A 21,107-nucleotide genomic window follows, 5' to 3' on the forward strand; every position below is an offset into this window, starting at 1 on the left:
TGGCTAGGAAAGGCTGCTGCCTGATACACTGGAGAGACATCGCCAGTCAGTGTAGATCAATGTTTTGATCTACAAATCAGCAGGAGGCAGTTTCCACTTGATGGCCAACAGTTGAGGCTGGGAGCGTTCACCCACCCAACTGGCCCCGCCTTGCTTTACCTTGCTGCTCTGGGCATCCGATCAGCGCTGGCTGCCTCCTTTGGGACTGGTGGTATTGGAGGCAAAACCCAGCAAAGGTTGCTCTCGCCTACCCTGTTTTAGGGCAAAATTACACATCTTTTCCACCAGCAGTCACAGATATATGCCAAGCATGAGCAGGTCAAACTACCATGGCTCCCCTTTCTTTCAGGCACCCTGGAAAGACAAGGAAGAACAGTACTCTCCTGATCCAGGGTTCCCTGGGAGAGGCCATGGATCAAACTAGTGCGAGTGCAGGCAAAGGAAGAATGCACACGTGCTGTGGGAATTAGGTCCTTATAATGATCGTGTTCAGGTCAGAAGGGGCAAACAGCCCTCAAACACTCCCCCCCCCCCCCACAACTCCGCAATCCCAGGCTGGCCAACTTGAATGGTACAAAGTGAGCAGCTTTCCATCCCTCCCCCCCCCCCCACAAAAACACCCCACATCCAAACGAATGACACTACATTTTTAATGTGCGTTATAAAGGAAACGAAGAAGCCAGGTTAGGGGCTGAGAAGGATGCAGTCCAGTGGGGAGAAGTGGGGCGTTGGTGCACAGACGCACACGAGGCAACAAGTCCACAGGCCTGCTAGGCTGGAGAGGCACGGAAGGACAAAAGCCGGACACCTTTCCCCCTTTTATCTATTGCTGTCGGTTCATAAACACCCACCACCACCACCACCCTCCCACCCCAAAAGGGACGCGGCAAGGGGAGGGAAGCTTGAGGAGCTATGTCGACGGGAATTCCCTGGCAAAGGACCAAGGAAATTAGCAGCTCTGCCTTCCAGCCTGGACTGCGGTAACCTCTGATGCCACATTTCTCTCAGACGGAATCTGCCCTCCCATCGCCGACCACGCTCCTTCTAGAAAACTGCTCTGATCTGCTACCCGTCATCTCTCGTCGGCAGAAAGAACTTGGGTTACCCAAGACAGAGGTTTTATTAGCAACCTGAAAAGACGTCGCCATCAAGATCGACGTTCCATAGAAGAGCCTGGGAGTTGCACAGAGAGGGAGGCGCAGAGGAGACAGAAAGAGAAACGGGAGCATCGCCAAACAAACAAACAGAAAACCCAGCCAGTGAGAGCAGAAGGAAGAATTGAGGCGGCTGAGAAGCCAAAGTGGAAGAAAAATGCACACAGCAGCCATTAACTTGCTCCCTTCCGTCTTCTGCATAACCCAGGTAGAGTAGGTGAACTCTATAACAAGCCCTGGGGTGTCTGAGAGAGATGGCCATGCCCTGGTGCATTATGGGAAAGGCACACAATGCACACCAGGCACTGGGGGTGTTCAAGAGCAACGCGGCAGCTGTTCTCAAGCCCCGTTTGCCGTTAGAGGGAGTTGATGCTCCTACTGCGACATGGACTCCAGGAAGAACACAACACCCCAAAGCCCCCCACCCCCTGCGCTCGTCCTCGTCCCCAGCCCCTCACCCTGCTCTGGTTAAAGTGCTTGTGTTAAGAAGGTGATGGCAGCGATGACAAGCTCTCAAGGAGTGAGGCTCTGAGAGGTGGAGGCATCCTCGGTCGGCAGGATCTCGATGCTGCTGTCCGGCTGGCTCGGGGAGACGCTGTCCGTCAGCTCCATCTCCTGGACCTGGCTGGGTGACAGCGGCTGAGGGGAGCTCGCCGTGTCCGTGCTGGGAGTTGGGGATTTGCCCTCGGAGAGTCCCAGCAGCTCCTGGACGTTGCGTGGTAGGTCCTTCATGGGGAGCGGGGGGGGGGGGGGAGACACCATTTCATTAGGAAATGTTTTCCCTTTGGCTTAAACCCAGAGCCCAATTCAAAACACATTCCCAGAGTGGGGTGGTTTGCTCCCACACTCCTTCAGTGGCACAGGGGTGCTGGAACTACACAGGACAAGGACCGCAGCTCATTGTTAGAGCACCTTTCCTGCAGGCCAAAGGTCCCAGGTTCAATTCTTGGATCCAGGTAAAGGATCAATGAAGCAGGGGTGGGCAACTTGCAGACTTTCAGGCGTGGTACCCTTTGAGGAGGGGGGAGAAGAATGGAATGGAGCATCCTAGAAAAGGGCATGGCTGGCTGGAACCTCAACAAGAACAGTGCACATTGCAACATTCTGTTGCAGGTCCCACTTATAAGCACGACTGTTAATAATAAAACATGACGCACACTGCATGGGGCGCCACCTGTGCTTTTGGGGGGGAGCTTCCACCTGGCGGCCCTCACATTCAAACCTGTTCTCACTAATATGATATTTCGAAGCCACAGAGAGAATCAGTGGCTCTTCCATTTTGTTCAGCATGGAGCCCTGAGTGAGAAGGATGCTCACGACTCTTACAGCTACAATAACCAGCCTGCTAGTTAACTACCATCTCACACGTCCCTTTTCCGTGGGGAGCCAGGTAATGAGATCCAGGGCCGTTTGCTCGCCTAGTTTGCCTGCCAGTCTTCCCCATAGTATACCATGATATGAAAGGGATCAGGCCAGGCTAGATGAGACTCACTGGAGTCGCTGCCAATTGCCTGTAGATTGCCTCAGCCCGGCATAAGATGTCTTCCACACTCATCTTCATGGTGAGCTCATTGATATGCTGTAGAAAGGCAGACACGGAACATAAAGAGACTCAAACGGTTAACCAGGAAAGAAAAGAGGATGCAGCTTGGCAAGGGCTGGGTGGGGAAGAGAGACAGAGAAATGTACATTTCTGAGAGATGGGGAGGGAAAGACAGGGAGAGAAGCAGTATGTGACAAAGGGTGGATTATGTATTTCTGCAAAGTAGCTGCCAGTTATAATGCTATTATTCGAAAAATGCAAGTACTGCAGATTGGAACGCTTTATGCAAAGTGGGGTTGGGGGAGATCTTTACAAATAGGTATTAGAGAGGCAGAGGGCCAAGAGCAGAGGCTCCTGGGGCAGGACTGAGATCTGCACGGTGAAAGAAAATAAGCACTGCTCCTTGTCCACGCTGCTAGCCAGTGTGCCTCATCTGCCTTTCTAAGCATTCAGCAGAAACTTCACAGAACAGCGGGGACAGTGTGCTGCAAAGGCAGGTCGCGGGCAGCGGCAGGGGGCTGGAGCCAAGAAAACTAGGAGCCACGAAAGAGGAATAGGCAGCAGTGGAGGATGAACAGGCCTCTTTCTGTCACCAGCCACACATTTTCAGAAACAGGCCTGTGTGTAAGCAAGGGGGATTAAGACATGCTGATGCCCTAAGAGTCAGAGGCCCTATATCACAAATATAAAGAGAAAAAAGTGTATTGCATTATAATAGGAAGGGTAATGAAAGGGTACCACCCAGTATTAAGGGGTGCTTGCAGCTTTCTCAGAAGATGTGTATAAAATGACTAATAAAGTGAGTTGACTTGAACTTCTTTTAAACTGGCTCTAGTTTGAGCTTATTGCCTCTAATATTAAATGCTGTGTTACCACGCTTTCTTAATATAAAGCAACTCTGCTGTAACTCACAGCAGACCTTCCAATATATTTAAAGTCAAAGCAATTTCATCTTAGTTATCTTATATCTTAATTATCTCCAACATATTTAGAGGCCCCGCAGAATATGAGGTCCAAAGCCATGCCTTGCTTGGCTTGTTCCTAAATCCTGCACTGTATGTAAAGACTACAAACCGGATTCATTCTTTGAAACGGCGCATGACATGTGTCTGTATGTGCTAGACAGAGTGCAAGCACACATACGCACAGAGAGAAGATAGGAAGGCTAGAGGTCTCCAGCACTCACCTTGAGGATCTCATTGAAGCCAAAGCCAGAGTTCATAAGAGCCTGTCTCTCTGCATCCAGAATGCCACAGGCCACCAGCAGGTGGAAGTTGGGGCAAGGGAACCCTGTCCACAGCACCTGGCATGGGAGAAAGACACACCGCTGGGCTGAGGAAGGGAGCCATAACCCCATGTCACAGTTAGGAATATTCTCCACCACGTTGTTGAGAGTTAAATGCAACCCTCTTATGTCTGAGCCTGTAATAGCCGATGTGCCACCATTCCTAACAGGTCAAGCTGTTCTCTGCAGGCCTGACTGCCCCAAGTATGGCTGGCCGAGGCCTGAGCTTCCATCTGCGTCTGGTTTATCTGGGACTTGAAGCAATCCTGGCTCCGGGTTTTGAAAGGCCCTTCGACAAGACACCCCTCAGTGAGTCTGCCTGCTTACAGCCATTGTCATTGGCTGCTCTTGCTCCACATACACTTTCTCATCACAGATACTACTTGCTTGGTTGACAGGCCCAGAGCCCGCCCTTGTCAGTGGGCCCCTGCTGCGGTCTGAGCCCTCCTCAGCAGGGGCCCAACCATGCCGACCCTTGGTGCTAATCCTGATGGATCTCCTATCACCAAGTCAGCTAGCTCATCTAGGGCAGGAATAACATTAGAATCTACCTTATTTTTATTTATTTATTTATTTATTTATTACATTTCTATACCGCCGAAGTATAGCAATAGCCGAAGCTCTCTGGGCGGTTCTCTGGGCCTTTCTATATTCTTTGAATACAATCTTAAATTCTTAATGTATTTTAATAATTACATTAATTACATAATAATTACATTACATTAATAATTTTGCAGCTTGTGCAAAATGCAGCGGCCAGATTGATAACCGGAACCAGAAGGTTTGAGCATATAAGACCGACTCTGGCCCACTTGTATTGGTTGCCTGTATGTTTCTGAGCCTGATTCAAGGTGCTGGTTTTAACCTATATGGCCTTACATGGCTTGGGACCACAATACCTGAGGGAACGCCTCTCCCGACATGAACCTACCCATACGCTACGCTCAACATCTAAGGTCCTCTTCCGGGTGCCTACCCCACATTAACACCTTTGTCCTTCTGAGCAACTTACAAAGAGAGTACACTATACTTCGGGGAGAATTGGGGGGGGGCGGTTAATCACTGGAAACTGGTGGACTTATAACTCAGTCATCTAATTAGAAGTCTGAAGTGAAGCAACTACTCCTCATAGCTGTGATGAGCTCTTGCCACTCAATAATCCAGCAAGTGGTGGCAGCTACTGACTTGTACTTGGTTTTAAGGTGTATTTTGACCCAGTGATAAAATCTAGAGTTACTACTTAATCATCTAATCATACCAGATGAACAGCTAATCCAGTTCACCAGGTTATGCTTAGATGGCATAGAAAGGAAAGGGGTAAAGGTTCTCCACATGAATTCCAAGGCTCTCTTATCTATATTCTACCAGCTGCACTGCCTTCCTGCTGTAGTAGAATCCATTCAGTACGACATGTGTAACTCACAGGAGCCACACTCACAAATATTCCTCCCATTTTCTCAATATCCTGGCAGATTTAATTTACACGCACTGTCCAAATGGTGCGCCTGAAGGTCCCATGCGACAACGCAGAGGGCGCTGAGGAGCAACTATGAAGTTTGTGCGCCGTAGCCTCATGCTCAAATAACAGCATAGGTAGCAGCATAGATATGGGACAAGCTGGAGGAGTTCAGGGGAACACCATGAGGACAGACTGAGGACCACTGGACAAAATTAAACCCATCCAGAGCCAACCAAGACTTGGTTGTTTTAGTGTGTGTGTGTGTGTGTGTGTGTGTGTGTGTGTGTGTGCACACATGTGTGTATCCTAATTGGACATTATGGGAGGTGCAGCCCTTAAGCTGCCTATAGAACCGTTTGGGTGAAAGGCACGTGACACTGTTAGATCAATGTCTTCAAATCTAAAAACACGGTTCCCTTGCCAAAGCTAAGCAGGACGTGGCTTGACCAGGATCTGGATGGGTGACCATTTGGGAATGGAATAAGCTTGTTGGAGGAAAGCTGGAACAGAGTTTTGGAAGGACTGTAGCTCAATGGTGGAGCCTCTGCTTTGCATGCCGACGGTCCCAGGTTCAATCCCTCACATCCCCAGTGGAAAGTAATTTGGGAAGCAGGCCTGGAAGCTCTTCTGCCCCAAAGCTTGGAGAGCTGTTGCCAAAGTAGACAATACTGGGCCAAAAGGTCAAGGTAAGGCAATTTCCATATGCTCAGGTGGGCTGTATACCTCCGGATTAAATAATCCATTGGGTATCTTTCAATCCAATGATTGTAGTTCTAATCTGCTTCTCACTCACAGAAATCTCTCTAGCTTTCATCATATCGCTCAGAAAACATCCCTCAGCTGTCTTCTCCACATCCCAACCTTATGACGCCATCCAGAAAGCTCTCAGCTTCTTCTCACTGTTTCATGTTTCCATGCCGCCCACTTTTCTCCCAACACTGAAAACCATCATGACATAATCTGCACTTTCCCCACCCCAGTACTCAGATCAAACAAGCAGTCTCCAATTCAGTCTTACCTCCCACAACTGAAGAATTTCAGAGAAGGCAAACTCTCTCTTGAACCAGATCAAGATCCATCGGAAACAGAAGCATAAAGTGCCGGATTCCTTTGAGTCTGGGAGAAGCAGCAAAGCAAGTCAGAAGTCAGTAAGAGATTGTTTTATACACACACTAAGAGATGCGTTATTCACCACAGTGTTTGTTTCCTTCTTTAAACTTTCCAAAGAGCTGGCCGGAGAGACAAAAGAGTTCCTGAATCATTAATTCAGCCTTCCCCAACCTGGTGCCTTCCAGATGCGTTTGGACCACAACTCTCAGAAATCCCAACCAGCATTGGCTAGGCTGGCTGAGAATTATGGGAGTTGCAGTCCGCCACATCTGAAGGGCACCAGGCTGGAGATGGCTGAATGAAAGGCTCAAAACGCATCCATTTTCATCTCACGACAAAAGGTTTCATGATCACACACACATACATTTTGTCCTCTCTGATAGCCCCTGTTCATCTTAAGCCACAGCCAATAATACAAGTACCTAGGAAGTCGCAGAGTGGGGGATCCAGCACTCTGAGGAGCAAGGTGAGCTGGGATAACTGTCGCTTCATGGACTCCTGGCTTTCTTCAAAATTGCGATGCTGCAGGCAGAAAGCGAAAGAGTGTGAACAAGCCGAAGAAAAGGAATTCCAGACTACTGGCCCCCTTGGCTGCTCTGGAAATCTTCACCGCTGGATTGTTCCTCGGGGATGACGTCTGGGCCAATGCCAAGCTCCCATCTTGTCCTTAGAGTTAGAACAGAGGAGGGCAACTGTGGGAGGTTCAAAAGCCCTCCCAGGAAGGTGCTGAATATATTTTTTAAAAGCAGTCATAGCGGCAATGGGGTGCCCCAAACAGTCAAATTTATCTTGGAAACAAGTGTAGCTGCTACGGATGCCATTCTCCCCACCCAACCCACCCTGATTTTGCAGGCAGGAGGACTGTATGTGGCCCACAGGGCATGTTTTGACCATTCCTGAGTTAGAATCCTTGAGTTGGAAGGGACCTCAAAGATCATCTAGTCTAACCCACTGGCGACGCAGGAAATCCGCTGCTCTGCCAGGTGGCCACCCAGCCTCCACTTAAAAAACGCCAACCAAGGAGAGCCCACGGCCTTCAGATGGGGACTGTTCCACTGTTGGACAGCTTATACCACCGGGAAATCCTTCCTAATGTTTACTCAACATCCTTTTTCTTGGAATTTGACTCGCTGTGTCGAATGTTACAGCCCCCTCCCCCACTCCTGGAGCAGCAGAAAACCAATTTGTTCCATCATCTATGCAACAGACCTTCAAATATTGGGAAATGGCTAACACGTTGCCTCTTAATTTTTGCTTCTCCAGGCTAAGCATACTCAGCTCCTTAAAACCTTTTCTCAGAAAACTTCATCTCCGGGCCCTTCTCTGACTTTGTTTCCCTTGTCCCGTGTCACCCCCAGTTGTACGGGGACAGGCTCTTTTCCCAGGACAGACGGGAGTTCCTGCAGCCCATGCACGCTCACCACCAGCTCCATGAAGCCACAGAAGCACCAGAAGGCGTCCACTTCGTTCTGGGTGACGTAGAGTATGGGGGACAGGAGGTCACTCATGCCTTGGACGTAACCTGCGCAGGCAAGCAAAAAATACAAAGTCACTGCGTTTTGTGTGTGTGTGTGTGTGGTTGTCGTTGTTTTTTTAATCATATGCTTCAAGTTCTAGGCTCTTTCATTTTGGGCCCTGCAGAATGCCATGACGAGAGACAGGATTAGGAGCAGAAAAAGGACCCCAAAAAATATCTCCAGAAAAAAGGCTAGCGGGAGAGATTTGCAGGTCTGTCTGTATCGGGTATGCTGCTCAGCAAGGAATTTAATATCCCAAGCTTTCATTTTTAGGAAAGCAAACAACCTAAAATCATGTTTCTAGCCCATAGGGCTGCGGAAAACTTGAAAGCAGGTGGGCAAGTGATGGGTTTATTTGAGCACAGACCATACACAGCTCTATTCAAGTCCATGCTTGGATACTAGAGGCCGGCAAGATCAGGCATTGCTGGGCCCTAGACCCATTAAGGAACCATCTACCAGGAGCCAGCAATGCCAACTTGACTCCCTCTCATTGCAGAGTCCTGACATTTTGGAGCCAAGGCACCATGCACCATTTCTGACCTGGCCAGGCCCTGTGGCAAAGAACACGTCCCAGAATCCCCTGTGGTGGGGCTGAAGGACCCTAGGATTGTTTAGGAGATGCACTTTCTTCTATCCCTCACTAGCTAAACCTCTGGTTCCTCCCCCCACCCCACCCTAGATAGTTAAGGAGTCTTCCTAGGGCATGCAAGCCAAGGTCCCCCCACAAATCCTGAGCTGACCCAACTCTGCACCATGTTCTCCTGCCAACCTTATTCCCTCCCCATGTCCAGACTCACCAAGGTCAAAGTTGTACATGCAGTAGGTCATCAGGACATCATTCAGAAGCACCAGGCCAGGGTTCTCACTGCCCTCATAGAATTTGTTGTTTCTGTCCGTGCGGCTCACATCCCTTTCTGCAAAGGCATGTAGACACCCACACAAGCTATTTAAAAAACATACTTACTGCCTTTCTGTCAAAGGGCACTCAAGGAAACAACCAATAAAACAGTCCATAAATATTTGAAAAACAAGGCAAGGCAAATTAGCAATACAGAAGCAGCAGAGGACAAAAACAAAGGCATGACACCCCACCCTGGAAAAGTCCCAGGGGCCACTAGGTCAGGGCTCCTCCACCTGCAGCTAAAATCCCATAACTTTACTGGAGTTTCTGCTTCCGGATTCCTTGCTGGATTACAATTGGCTCCTTTCCACGTTTATTTCCCCCCCTTTCATTATACAGCCTCTAGATGGCGATATGACACTGCTGCGATAAAGCACCATTTCATCCAACTTTGCCAACAGAGCCATGTTCAGACGGCAGTATGCCACTGGATACCAGATGCTGGGGAGCAACATCAGAAATGCATTGCCTTCATGCCCTGCTTGTTGGCTTCCAGAAGCATCTGGTTGGCCACTGTTGCATTAGGTGGCCTTTTGGATTGATTCAGCAAGGATCAATATGGGCCTGTTCAGATGACACTTCAGACTCTGTGGTTAGTGAAACTGTGCTTCTCTGGGGTTAGCACTAACCACAAGCCGTGCTTGTCACACGCAACACTTTAAGCCATGGTTAGAACTACTAACCCTGCTGCAGATGGTCCAACTGTGGTTAGAGAGTGAGCAGGATTTAGCAAAATGCACCTCACAAGACACCTTAAACCCTGCTGCTTAACCAAAAGCTTTAACCAGCAGGGTTTAAGGTGTCTTCCGAACAGGCCTATTTTATTTTTACTTCCAATACCATCTTGAATGCAGAAGAGGTTGCACTCCCACGCATCAGAAAGCAGAGCAAACAATGAATCAAGAATAATGCCTGCCATGACCACAAGGGGTATAAAACCATTGACCAATCAGGACCAGGAGAGGGAACCCATACTGACCAATCAGGCTGCGGTAGCCACGCAGCAAGGAATTCCGTTGTTCCTGTTCCTCGCTGACTGACTTCCACTGTAGCTTCATGCGGAAGTACTCGTCTCTGAGATAAACATTAAAAGAGAGTGTTAAAGAAGAAAAGAGGGAGTTCAGGGCTTGAGTCTTGATCCGCGGGCACACCAGCCCTCCCAAGTCCCAGTTCCAGCACAGCTTGGAACAACTGCTGTCCCACAATCCTGACCCAGCCGTACGTTTTCCGCCTCACTTGGGCCTTGTTCTCTTCACTGGTGTTGTCCCAGGAATAATAGCTCAATAGGTACTTCCATGCTTCCTTGCGTAAGGACAAGCTGAGACCCTGGAAGAGAACAGGGGAGAGGACTGAACAGGGCAACCGCTCGAGATGCGCGCTGAGGCTTTTTAGTCTTTCAGTTTCATTTTTAAAATGCATTAAAAAAAATAGATCGTTAGACTACTGCTGGTTTTTATTCTGTTTAAAACTTTTTTAAAAATCTATTTTATCATGTCATATTTGAGTTTGAACTTTGTGAACTTTTTTGTGAACAAGAGTGGATATTGGGCAGTATAAAAATGTGGTAAAATAAATAAATGAAAGCAAGCAAGCAAACAGATGTTGGGAAGAAAACCAACACAGTCTTACCCTACACGCATCCTTGTCCCGATATCCAGCATCCTTCAACCCACCTGCTCCTTCCGCATTGCTACCTAGTTCCCCCAGCAACAGATGAACAGATGGCTCGTCAGCCAAGGCTCCTGCGTCCCTTCAGGCCTTACCCCGGCAAAGATCCTCTTGCGCAAGCCAACAGGGTCCTCCACACGCCCATCAGGATCCAGGTGCTGCTCCCACTCCTGCTCCGTCACAGGGGTCTCCCGCTGGACAGGGGGCCGCTCTCCCAGCTGTGCCTGCTGCCAGGGACAGACAGAGAGTTAAAGAGAAGGAACGGTTATATACTGCGGAATTCCTGCAAGTTGAGGGGATTCCCGGGGGGGGGGGGTGTCGTAAAGCCCCTTCTCAATTTTGTCAGGGTAAGAGACCGAGATGACTAGCAGGAAGTCTGCCAAGTCGTCTCCTGCTGAGGCATATTACAGGGGAAGATCAGCAGTGGTGGACGTTTACTTTGGAGCAGCTGATCCACTAGTACTGAGCTGGTCTTGGGTTCCCCAGTAAGCTCATGTGGAATGTCAGATATCACAGTGTTTTTCAAACTATGTCCTTGACTGTCTCATCCTCAGGAATCACCTCTTTGGACCCATTGATTGGACAAGGCCTTGCATTCTGCTCCATGGTTGAGTGAGATCGGTAGATGCTTTGCGCTGCTTACATGGGCACCGCAAGACATCTGGGTAAGACTAACTGTTGCAACTACCAGGCCTAGTAGACAATGTTTTAGCACCACAGTTAGGCTCGGTGTTAGCAGAAGTCCACGTAGGCTTCTGCATTATGGACTGTTCACCCAATGTGAAGGGATTTCCTGCAAAGGGTCTCAAGGTCACCCTTCCATTTCTCTTCCTCTGCTTCTACAGCAGCTTGTGGCCCTCCTGATACAGCAGCCTTCCTCAACCTGGGGCGCTCCAGGTGTGTTGGACTACAACTCCCAGAATGCCCCAGCCAGCTCTGCTGGCTGGGGCATTCTGGGAGATGCAGTCCAACACATCTGGAGCGCCCCACGTTGAGGAAGGCTGTGATACAGCTTCCAAAATCCCTCACCACTAGCCATGCTGGCTAGGGGTGGTAGGAACTGGAGTCGAAACACCCGGAACACCACAAGCAGCCCTTCCCAGCTCTACAGCATTCCCTTCCCCACCAAACTTCTTGCCTCTGGGCCAGTGCAAGAGCGGAGGTGGCTGGAGAGGAGAAAGGATTGCCAAAGCATCTCTTGCCCTGCAGAAGCACTCTCCACGCCCCCTGCCACACTGCTTGCTATTCCTCCTGCCCTCCATTACACCTCACCGGAGCCACCCGTCCCAGCACTCACACAGGTGATCACTTCGAAGCCGGTCTCATCCTCGACATTGGCAGCACCTGGGTCACCGTGGGAATGCTGGCCAACCCCATCCTCCTGGTGCAGAGCCCCCCGGAAGAAGTTGGTGACTTTGGAGAAGCCACCGAAAGTGGCGGCGTAAGGATCCTGCAGGAACCGCTAGGGGAGGAAAACAAAGGCAACAGGTTTTTGGGAGCCCGGCTTTTCATTGCACCAAATGCATCTTGCGTATAGTTTGCGGAGGGAGGTTGACAGCCAGATGGGTCCGCCTTGGTGTCCAGGTCCGGGCCCGGTTCAAAGTGCTGGTATTGACATTTAAAGCCCTAAACGGTTTGGGGCCAGGTTATTTGAAGGAACGCTTCCTCGCATATGTACCTGCCCGGACCTTAAGATCATCTACAGGGGCCCTTTTCCATGAGCCCCTGCCAAAGGAAGTGAGGCAGGTGGCTACTAGGAGGAGGGCTTTCTCCGCTGTGGCACCCCAGTTGTGGAATGAGCTCCCCAGAGAGGTCCGCCTGGCGCCTACACTGTACTGCTTTCGTTGCCAGCTGAAGACCTTTTTATTCTCCCAGTATTTTAACACTTAATTTTAACTTAAATTTAAATTTTACTGTTTTAACTCTGTATTTTAATCTTATATCAATTTTGCTGCGTGGTTTTATCCTGGTTGTGCTTTTTATACTGTATTTCGTAATTGCGCTTTTAACCTGTTGGTTGTTTTATTGTGGTTTTAATTTTGGTGAACCGCCCAGAGAGCTTCGGCTATTGGGCGGTATAAAAATGTAATAAATAAATAAATATAAATAAATAAAATATGCTGGCTGGGGAAAATGGGAGTTGCAATCCAACACATTGGGAGACCACCAGGTTGGGGAAGGCTGGTTTAGGGGCACATACAGTAGCTCATTGATCATGGTGCTATATAAATAAATAATAATAATAATAATAATAATAATAATAATAATAATAATAATAATACAATCTCAAGGCAGAGTCAGGGCCCAGGGTGAACCTCCCAGTCTCAGAGAGAATTCCTTCAGGGCAGTGGAGGAGTGTGGCCCTGATGTAATAAAATAAAAATATAAAGGATACTGCTGTTTTTATGTTCTTGATGGTTTTAAATTTTGTATACTTGCTTTTAATGTTCACTGTTTTAAACTTCTGTAAACCACCCAGAGAGCTTCGGCTATGGGGCGGTATATAAATGTAATAAAATAAATTTTAAAAATGTCAATGGGGCAGTGAATCCGCTCTGGGTTTCAGTCAGAACCAGTTGAAACTCTAAAGGAGCTATGCATGATGCTTCTGTACCTTGCATAGCTCCTTCAGAGTTCTGACAGAAAACCTGGAGCAAACTCACCCGTCCTACCGACATCACAGCCACCAGCCTCCACTGCATGCATGTATATCCCAGACAGATGATCGGAAGGGGCTGCCTTGGTGGGCTGGCATCTTCACCAACACCTCCGGAGCCCATCTGCTCTTCCTGTCTGCAGGGAACAGCTTGGGACATGGACTTTCACCGCTAACTGCCAGGAGCCAGAAGAGACCAACACACACACACACACTCTCATGTCCCTAATTATATTGCACCTTTGCATTGTTTTTTGTTGTAAGCCATTTTGGTGGCAATTTTGGCTGAGAAGCTGGTTGTAACTAAACTAAAATCAAAGATCCAGCTCTGGAATTCAGGCATTTCGGTAGCTGCCTCCACTACCATCTAACACGTGTGTGTGTGTGTGTGTGTGTGTGTGTGTGTGTGTGTGTGTGTTTGCACTTCTTTCAGCCCAGGTGCCACGTTTGATTCCGGAGAAGTTCTTGGGGGGGTTCCAGGGGTGGGCGGGGGCTCAGGGCAAAAGGGGTGGGGCAAAACACCAGTATATTTTGGCGTAAAGCTCTTACTGCCAGTAACTAAGCCTTCAGAGAAGCATTTCCAACTTTTAGAACGAGGTGAAAAAATTCCCCCAAAAACCACAGGAAACCACCCAATGACTGGTGGGACAGGAGGCAAGGCCAGGATAATCTCGGGAATCCTGGAAGGCTGGATTGGGATGTCAAGAGAGCCAGCTTTGGCCTCAGGGCCTTGATATAAAATTAAAATTCCATTCCCCAGCCAGAGAATCCAGGAGTGCAGCTCAAACAATATCCCAAGCGTATAAGGGATCTCATTTCGCTCAAAACTCACAGCCACACATTTCTATACCTATGGCTCAGTTCAGACAACACTTTTCTCTACAGAGGTTTTAGAACTCCATGGTGGAGTTTTCACACCACTGTTAAGAAATGTGTTGTCTGGAGGGAAAACTCCACCCCATGCAGAATATCCATGCCGTGCAGAGAAGAGTTCCTGCACAACCGTTGTGTTGCGTGTTGTGTGGAGGGCTCCGTAGAGTTTTCTGTTGCCCTAAGTTGACGTTTCCCACTGGCTACAGAGTTCTCTGGCAAGAACGGCGAAAGGAGGGAGTGCCACTCTAGGACAGCCGCTGGGATTGGGTTTTTATGCAGCAATGGCTGATGGGATACCATCTGGAGGACTGGGGGAGGAGAGAGGGTGGACGAACTGTCAATCAAATGTCACGTTGCCTTTTACTCAAGTTCCACAGGAGCCCAGTCACACAACGGTGAGTTTAGTGCATGTTGTGTGGGGAACCCCCCTTAAAAAATTCAACCGTTGAGCGGAGTTTTCCCACTGCTTAGAGAAACGTGTTGTTTGCACTGATTCTATATCTATCTGTATCTGAAAAAACCCCAGATGTATCACCATCACTTCTCAGGAGAACCAGGCACCCTCCTGCCCTAACCAAGGGTAGCCCCGACAGAGGTCCTCCTGTGCCCTTGTCCACAGCTTCTGCCCTTTCCCACAAAACCTCACTCCCTCAGCTCTCCTCCACTCCCTCGTCCATAGAACCCGGGTTTCCGGGCTCCACAATCCCTCTCCGCAACCCCAAACCCACTAAGATGCAGCCGTGACCATGGAGCACTTTGCAGAAGAGACTCACCGACACAAGGTTGGAAGAGCTGTCGTCAAAGAGCTGAAGCTCATCGAAAGAGTGGGTGAGAGCGTACGAGTCGTGTGTGTATACCAGATAGAGACGGGAATCTTTTGGCGAGCTGCAAGGAGAGAAGAGGAACTAGAGCAAGTTTCTTATTCCCTCACACCCAGATACTCTTAAGCATTGGGATACACATTCTGTATAGTAATATGGCAAAAGTTCTTCCAAAACTATAATGCTCCAGACTGCAGGTGGGGAATCCTGGTTTTTTTTTTTTTTTAATGCTCTTTCCTACATGCAGAAAGGCAGCACATCAGGGAAATGTGCTCTTGCCTCACCCTCTCCCTGAAGTACTTATACTGGAAGTTTGGTTTGTTTTACATGAAGAAGAGAATATTTTATATATTGAAAATATTTAGATAACATTTTTCAACCATGCAGTAATACCCGAAGTGGTTTAAATTTCAACATGCAATTTCCCACACCTCCAGTATGCAGTGATACAACCCAGGACAGACTCTACTACATGCTTTTGATGAATCACGTGGCTCAGCTCTTAGCAAGCCTGGGGAAGAGAGCATCCGGGTCACATGTACTTAACAGAAAAGCAAGCCCTGCTCGATCTGACCAAAGCCTAGCATACTGTTTCCGACCATGGCCAAGCAAAAGCTTCTGGGAAGCCCACAAGCAGGAAATTAGGGCAACTTCCCAGCAACTGGTAACTGAGATGCTCAGGGCATCAATACAGAAGCTTCAAAGTTTGCTTTGAGAAGCTGGCCTCAGGAAATGATATCCCATACCAGGCATAAATTTGGACTGTTTTTCTCTCCATACACACACTGGATGAGAAAAGCACTTTAGAGCAGTGGTCTTCAGTTGGTGGGTCATGGGATCCGTCCAGATGGGTCGTAATAAAGCTGCCGCCGCTGCCATACTGAGCATGGAGAAAATTGTGGGTTCCATGTTGTAGGTTGGGAGTCCAGGGTTGATCTCGGGGCTGGCCAGTTGAAGACCACTGCTTTAAAGAACACAGACAGCCTTTCCCCCCGCCAAGTTGGTTCAAAGTGGCTACCTCTCTACTGAGTAACATAAGCCAGCACCTAGAAGACTTAAGATCAGATGGGTCAGAGTGTTTCATAGCAGACTTGAGTTTCCACTGACCTCCACCACCCTCCTCTTTCATATGAAGTTTATACAATGGGGCTATTCACACAGCACACTCACACACTCAGTGGTTGAGTGTGGGTTGCTTTGAACCGTGGGTTACTGTGTTGTCTGAACGCAGCCAGGGTGGCTTGTTAAACATGCAATGTGGTTTGTTTTTCTCAACAAGCCACCTCAAGAACCCATGGTTTGTTGTTCAGGGTGGTTAACAAGCCATGCTGTGCAGTTAAGAAGACACCCTGGCTGCATTCAGACAACTTTCTAACCCATCCCATGGTTCAAAACAACCCACACTCAACCACTGAGTGTGGGTTAGCGTGTTGTGTGAACAGCCTTTATAAATCAGACTAGGGCAGCCACCAACCCATGGGACTAATCTAGCCCGCGGAGGTTGCCTATCCAGCCTACAAAGCCTTCCTGGTTTCCTCTAGGGGACGGGGATGGGCTTCCACTGTTAACTCCAGAGAAATTCCTGGAGGAAACCCCACTTACCCCTGATCTGTGATCTTTATAGAACCAAAGAAGTAGCAGGTACGAATCTCACTCACGTGGCTAGGATCACGTATTTGCAAAGAGCTTTGAGCAAGGCCTTGGTGCCCCCGCGGTGGAAGTGCAGGGCCTGAATGGAGATGCCATCTTTGGTGATGAAGATGAGGTACGACCAGCCCAGACCTGGCTTACTCTTGCGAATGGATTTCAGCTCAGACAAGCTGAGAGAGAAGGCCCACTGCCCACGTGGGACTGGAGATTTTGGCCCAGAAGCTGGTGTGGTGCGATGAGAACACAAAAACGAAAGGGCTCATGTTAAAGAACTGTTTTCTCTCTCAAAGAGTAATCCATGGTTGCCAGCTAGCACCTTTCCCCATCCTGCATCACTTATTGCAGCATTATGAACAAGCCTTGATTCAACCTTCTTTGCTAAACCAAGGGGCGGTCATAAGAAGAGCCATGCAGGATCAGTTCAAGGGTCCATCTAGTACATCTAGTACAGCATTCTGTTCACACAGTGACTACCCACTGTGGGTTGCCCACAGGAAACCCACAAGCAGGACATGAATATAAATAACACACTTCCACCCATGTTCCCCAGCAACTGGTGTACATCAGACATACTGCCGCTGATACTGGAGTTAGCACATAGCCATCAGGACTAGTAGCCATTGATAGTCTTCTCCTCCAGGAGTTTGTCCAATCCCCCTTTAAAGCCATCCAAAGTGGTGGCCATCACTACATCTTGTGGTAGTGAATTCCACAGTTTAACTATGCACTGTGTAAAGAAGCACGTCCTTTTATTTGTCCTGAATCTCCCACCAATCAGCTTCATGGGATGGCCCTGGGTTCTAATATTATGAGAGGGGGAGAAAAATGACTCTCTATCCACTTTTTCCACAACTCTATCATGTCTCCCCCTCACTCTCCTCTCAGTTAACAATCTCAGATATTGTAAATAGAGGAGTTGTTCCAGCCCTGTGATCATTTTAGTTGCCCTTTTCCATTCCAGTCACCCCATCCCTCTTCTTGCTTACCGGCTGTTTCCTCCGGGACCTGAGACCGGGTCCCCACTGTGCTGATTACAGCCCAATCTGGTTCATACCCTGGATCAAAGATTTCTTCTTCGGTGTGGCAGCCCACCAGGTCCTAGTGGACAGAAAGCATGTTTAGGGTGCAAGAGGCTCCCCACTTCCTTAAAGACTTTATCATGATCTCCAAGATGATGCTTACACAAATGGTGACTTCAGTGCAATATACTTTTAACTTCTGATCTAAACAAGAAGAACTTGAATAAGGAAGGAGTGGGCATATGGAATCCTCTTTAAAGAGAAGCACATACCTCTCCTCAGATCAGAGGCTGCCCTGCTGTCTATATTAGAATGGTCTACATCCTTCCTAGGATGCAGAGCAAATGATAACTCTGGGATATCCTCACAGGATTTCAGCGAACGTAGAGTACAATCCAACCATGCTGCTAGGCTCCTGTTCAATCTGTTGCGCAAGCAGGACCCACCACTCATGCAATGGGGAGCTAGCGGTTCAAAACCCAGAAGCAAGCGGAAATGCTTGTTTCCAGATCAGGACAGGTCAGTGGAGCTTCCTTCTATAAGCTTCGTTAACCTGCCTTGTTCCAGAAACATGCATTTCTATTTGTTTCGGGATGTTTTTTAGAACCGCTAGATCCCCGTTGTGCTAGTGTATCATTGGATAATCTATCTGGACAGAAAAACAGGGATTGTACTGCTGTACATAAAGAATGTGGGAACAGTAGAGAAGATCAATACCCATCCTGAATAAGTCAAATAAGAGCCCCTAATATGTCCACAGTTCTGAACACTTCCCCAGAGTACCTTTGACTTAGAACTTTTACATTAAACCCATAGTTTTGTGGCAGAGTGGATGCTTATCTCCAGTTAAAAAAGAACTGCGGAAGGTGAGCTGGAAAAGACATCTGCCAATTGTAGTAGGCAGTCCTAGATTAGACAGACTGAAGGTCCAACTCAGTATAACGCTATTCCATGTGCCCAGCATTTCTACTGGTTTAATGATACCACAGCAAGCCTGTTCTATTCTACTATTTCCAAGGGTGCCACAGAGAGTGGGTGGGAGCACTACTCCTTGTCTAGGAAGCAGAGCAGGAGAGAACTGGAATATCCTCACACCATTTCACCAACCACAAACCTACTTGCTGGGGGAAAAGCAGGGCATATGCTCCTTTGCATAAAGAGTGCGGGAATCATAGCTCAGTAAAGGCACACTTCTGAACAACTTTTGCAAGAGCACCCATAGTTTTGTGTCTTGGTTACTGTCAATACAGCACCAAGAACAGACATCTAATGATGTTACCTCAAACCAAGGGCACATACAGATGTAATCTCAGCAACCGCTCCACAGAAAAGAATAAGTGAATCAGAACAGTGGCTCATAATACAATAAAGAATCACCTGTCTAAAGAGATTTTTTATTACCCACATCTAGTCCTTGGGATGGAATGTGCTAAAGTGTTAACTGAACAGATACAGGTGGAGGATTAAGCCATCAGGGAAGGGGGGGGGGTCTCACCTTCTTGGTGTACATGATCTGAGCAGCATCTGAAGACTCTTCTATAGGTGCCCATTGTAGCAAAGTATCTGAACCCTGAATAAAGGGAGAAAGAACTTTATTTATTTATTTATTACATTTCTATACCACCCAATAGCCGGAGCTCTCTGGGCGGTTCACAAAAATTAAAAACATTCAAAGTATAAAACAACAGTATAAAACCATAATATAAAATACAATATAAAAGCTCAAACTACACATAGCTGTTTACACACACACACACACACACACTGTACAAAAAAATCCAGCTCACAACCACTTCCTACTACAATGTAGTACACACAGTGTATTTAAAAAGTCCGGAGGCACAAGGCAATCTGAATCCCATCATCTAGATGATGCAACCTTAAGGTTTCCTTATTCTGTAAACCACAAGGAAGAACAAGAAGCTGTGGAGAGCACTGAAGAATTCCACTTTGTATACTCCTACTTGGTCCTAGAAAAGTAACTCACACCAACTATTGGGAAAGCTGTTCAGACCATCTCTGTAATCAGATATGTTCCTCAATACTTTTTCAGACATCAAAATCAAGTTATTCCAAACTCCTCCTCGTGGCTGCACTGAGGAGAGGAGGGGCATACAACCCCAAGGCCCGCTGTGGCTTGTTACTGTTGGTACACGGCCAGGTTTCTCACCCTAGGTGCCTAAGCCCTCTTCTCTTGCTTTTTCAGTTCCACCCAGCAGCCCATCTCAACCCACCTTCTCAATTATGCGGATAACCCCTGGTATGAGGGAATCTTGGTCAGGATGACGCTTTGCGCTGGTGTGTAAATAGACGCCATCCTTTTCAAATGCAATCTGCAGCAGGACAGAAGAAACAAATGGTCAAAAGAGAAAGGAGGGACTCACCCAAACCCACTCCTCCCTCCACAGGGAGTGAAACCCAGCACAGTAGGAACATACTTTATTATCAAAACAAGGTTCCAAAATAATACCAAAGTGCATGCGAAGGAGAAATTGAAAGCCGGGTCACAAATTAATGAAACTTTAAAAAAAAAACGCCCCCAGGAAGCGGCCAGATGCCACTTCTCCCCCCTCACTTCTTAGGTGGGAGAAAATCAAGCGTCCCACTCTAGCAACCAAACGGGGCGACACCCCGCTCCTTCTGCCCCGGGGAATAATTCTAAGCTTCTCCCCTGAGAGGAAAAACCCTCTCATCCTGACACATCACATCCCTGGTCCTAAGCGGCAGACCAGGCCTCCAGCATTGGGGCAAAAGCCTCCCTCACCCTGGAGCCCCCTGACTCCATTCTCCCTGACAGCCACTTCCGGAAAAACAAAACGTCATTTCCTGGCCCGCTCGCTCCTCCCTCTTCATAAACTAGTTCCTCTTCAGCGGCCATCATTATTTCTGGCGCGAAGGGCCTCAGCGAGGGACTGTGGACGCCATGTTCGTTTGCGTGAGGGAGACTTCCGCCGCCATCTTGGTAGAGGGCAAAATGATTGACTTTTTGACATCTATTTATTTATTTTGTTGATAAGGTCGTAATCAGTTAAGAAAAGCCCGCTATAGCTTCGAAGCGCATAATAATAGGCCATATATATATATATATATAGAGAGAGAGAGAGAGAGAGAGTATACGGGTATGAATACTTTATATCTAGAGTGACCATATGAAAAGGAGGACAGGGCTCCTGTATCTTTAACAGTTGTATTGAAAAGGGAATTTCAGCAGGTGTCATTTGTATATATGGGGAACCTGGTGAAATTTCCTCTTCATCACAACAGTTGTGAACAGCTGCAGGTGCCTTGCCCTCTTTTAAATCTGGTCACTCTAGTATAGCTCCTGCAGCTTTAACTGTGGTGATGAAGAGGAAATTTCATCATATATACAAATGACACCTGCTGAAATTCCCTTTTCTGTGCAACTGTTAAAGATACAGGAGCCCTGTCCTCCTTTTCATATGGTCAC

At 48.0% G+C, this 21,107-nt stretch overlaps 1 protein-coding gene across 3 annotated transcripts; it reads right to left on the minus strand.

The window, feature by feature from the left end:
* Window positions 1-634: 634 nt before the first annotated feature.
* Window positions 635-20,469, minus strand: TBC1D17 (TBC1 domain family member 17). 3 transcript variants are annotated; one of them, XM_063138717.1, is made up of 17 exons: window positions 20,424-20,469; window positions 19,894-19,992; window positions 19,155-19,229; window positions 17,627-17,738; window positions 16,649-16,862; window positions 14,943-15,054; window positions 11,938-12,102; window positions 10,736-10,867; window positions 10,195-10,298; window positions 9,952-10,046; window positions 8,869-8,985; window positions 7,973-8,073; window positions 6,974-7,073; window positions 6,460-6,557; window positions 3,884-4,000; window positions 2,647-2,733; window positions 635-1,880 (listed from the first exon to the last, which is right to left on the minus strand). In XM_063138717.1, exons 1-17 carry the CDS (start codon window positions 20,442-20,444, stop codon window positions 1,668-1,670), a joined length of 1,962 nt encoding a protein of 653 aa, XP_062994787.1. In that variant the 5' UTR covers window positions 20,445-20,469; the 3' UTR covers window positions 635-1,667. The 3 variants fall into 3 exon arrangements, with proteins under 3 accessions (XP_062994787.1, XP_062994785.1, XP_062994786.1); XM_063138715.1 differs by lacking the exon at window positions 20,424-20,469 and adding an exon at window positions 20,098-20,359; XM_063138716.1 differs by lacking the exon at window positions 20,424-20,469 and adding an exon at window positions 20,098-20,357 and having other exon boundaries at window positions 10,736-10,864.
* Window positions 20,470-21,107: the final 638 nt, after the last annotated feature.

The sequence above is a fragment of the Elgaria multicarinata genome, chromosome 11, assembly GCF_023053635.1.
Source record: "Elgaria multicarinata webbii isolate HBS135686 ecotype San Diego chromosome 11, rElgMul1.1.pri, whole genome shotgun sequence".
NCBI lineage: Eukaryota > Metazoa > Chordata > Lepidosauria > Squamata > Anguidae > Elgaria > Elgaria multicarinata.

What these genes read in the sequence shown, in the direction of transcription:
- TBC1D17 (XM_063138715.1), bottom strand. Translation starts at nt 20,139, where the DNA reads ATGCACTTTGGTATTATTTTGGAACCTTGTTTTGATAATAAA. An exon ending in AACCTTGTTTTGATAATAAA is followed by an intron (nt 19,993 to 20,097) that starts GTATGTTCCTAC and finishes GTCCTGCTGCAG; the next exon opens with ATTGCATTTGAAAAGGATGG. An exon ending in GGTCCCGGAGGAAACAGCCG is followed by an intron (nt 16,863 to 17,626) that starts GTAAGCAAGAAG and finishes GCACCACACCAG; the next exon opens with CTTCTGGGCCAAAATCTCCA.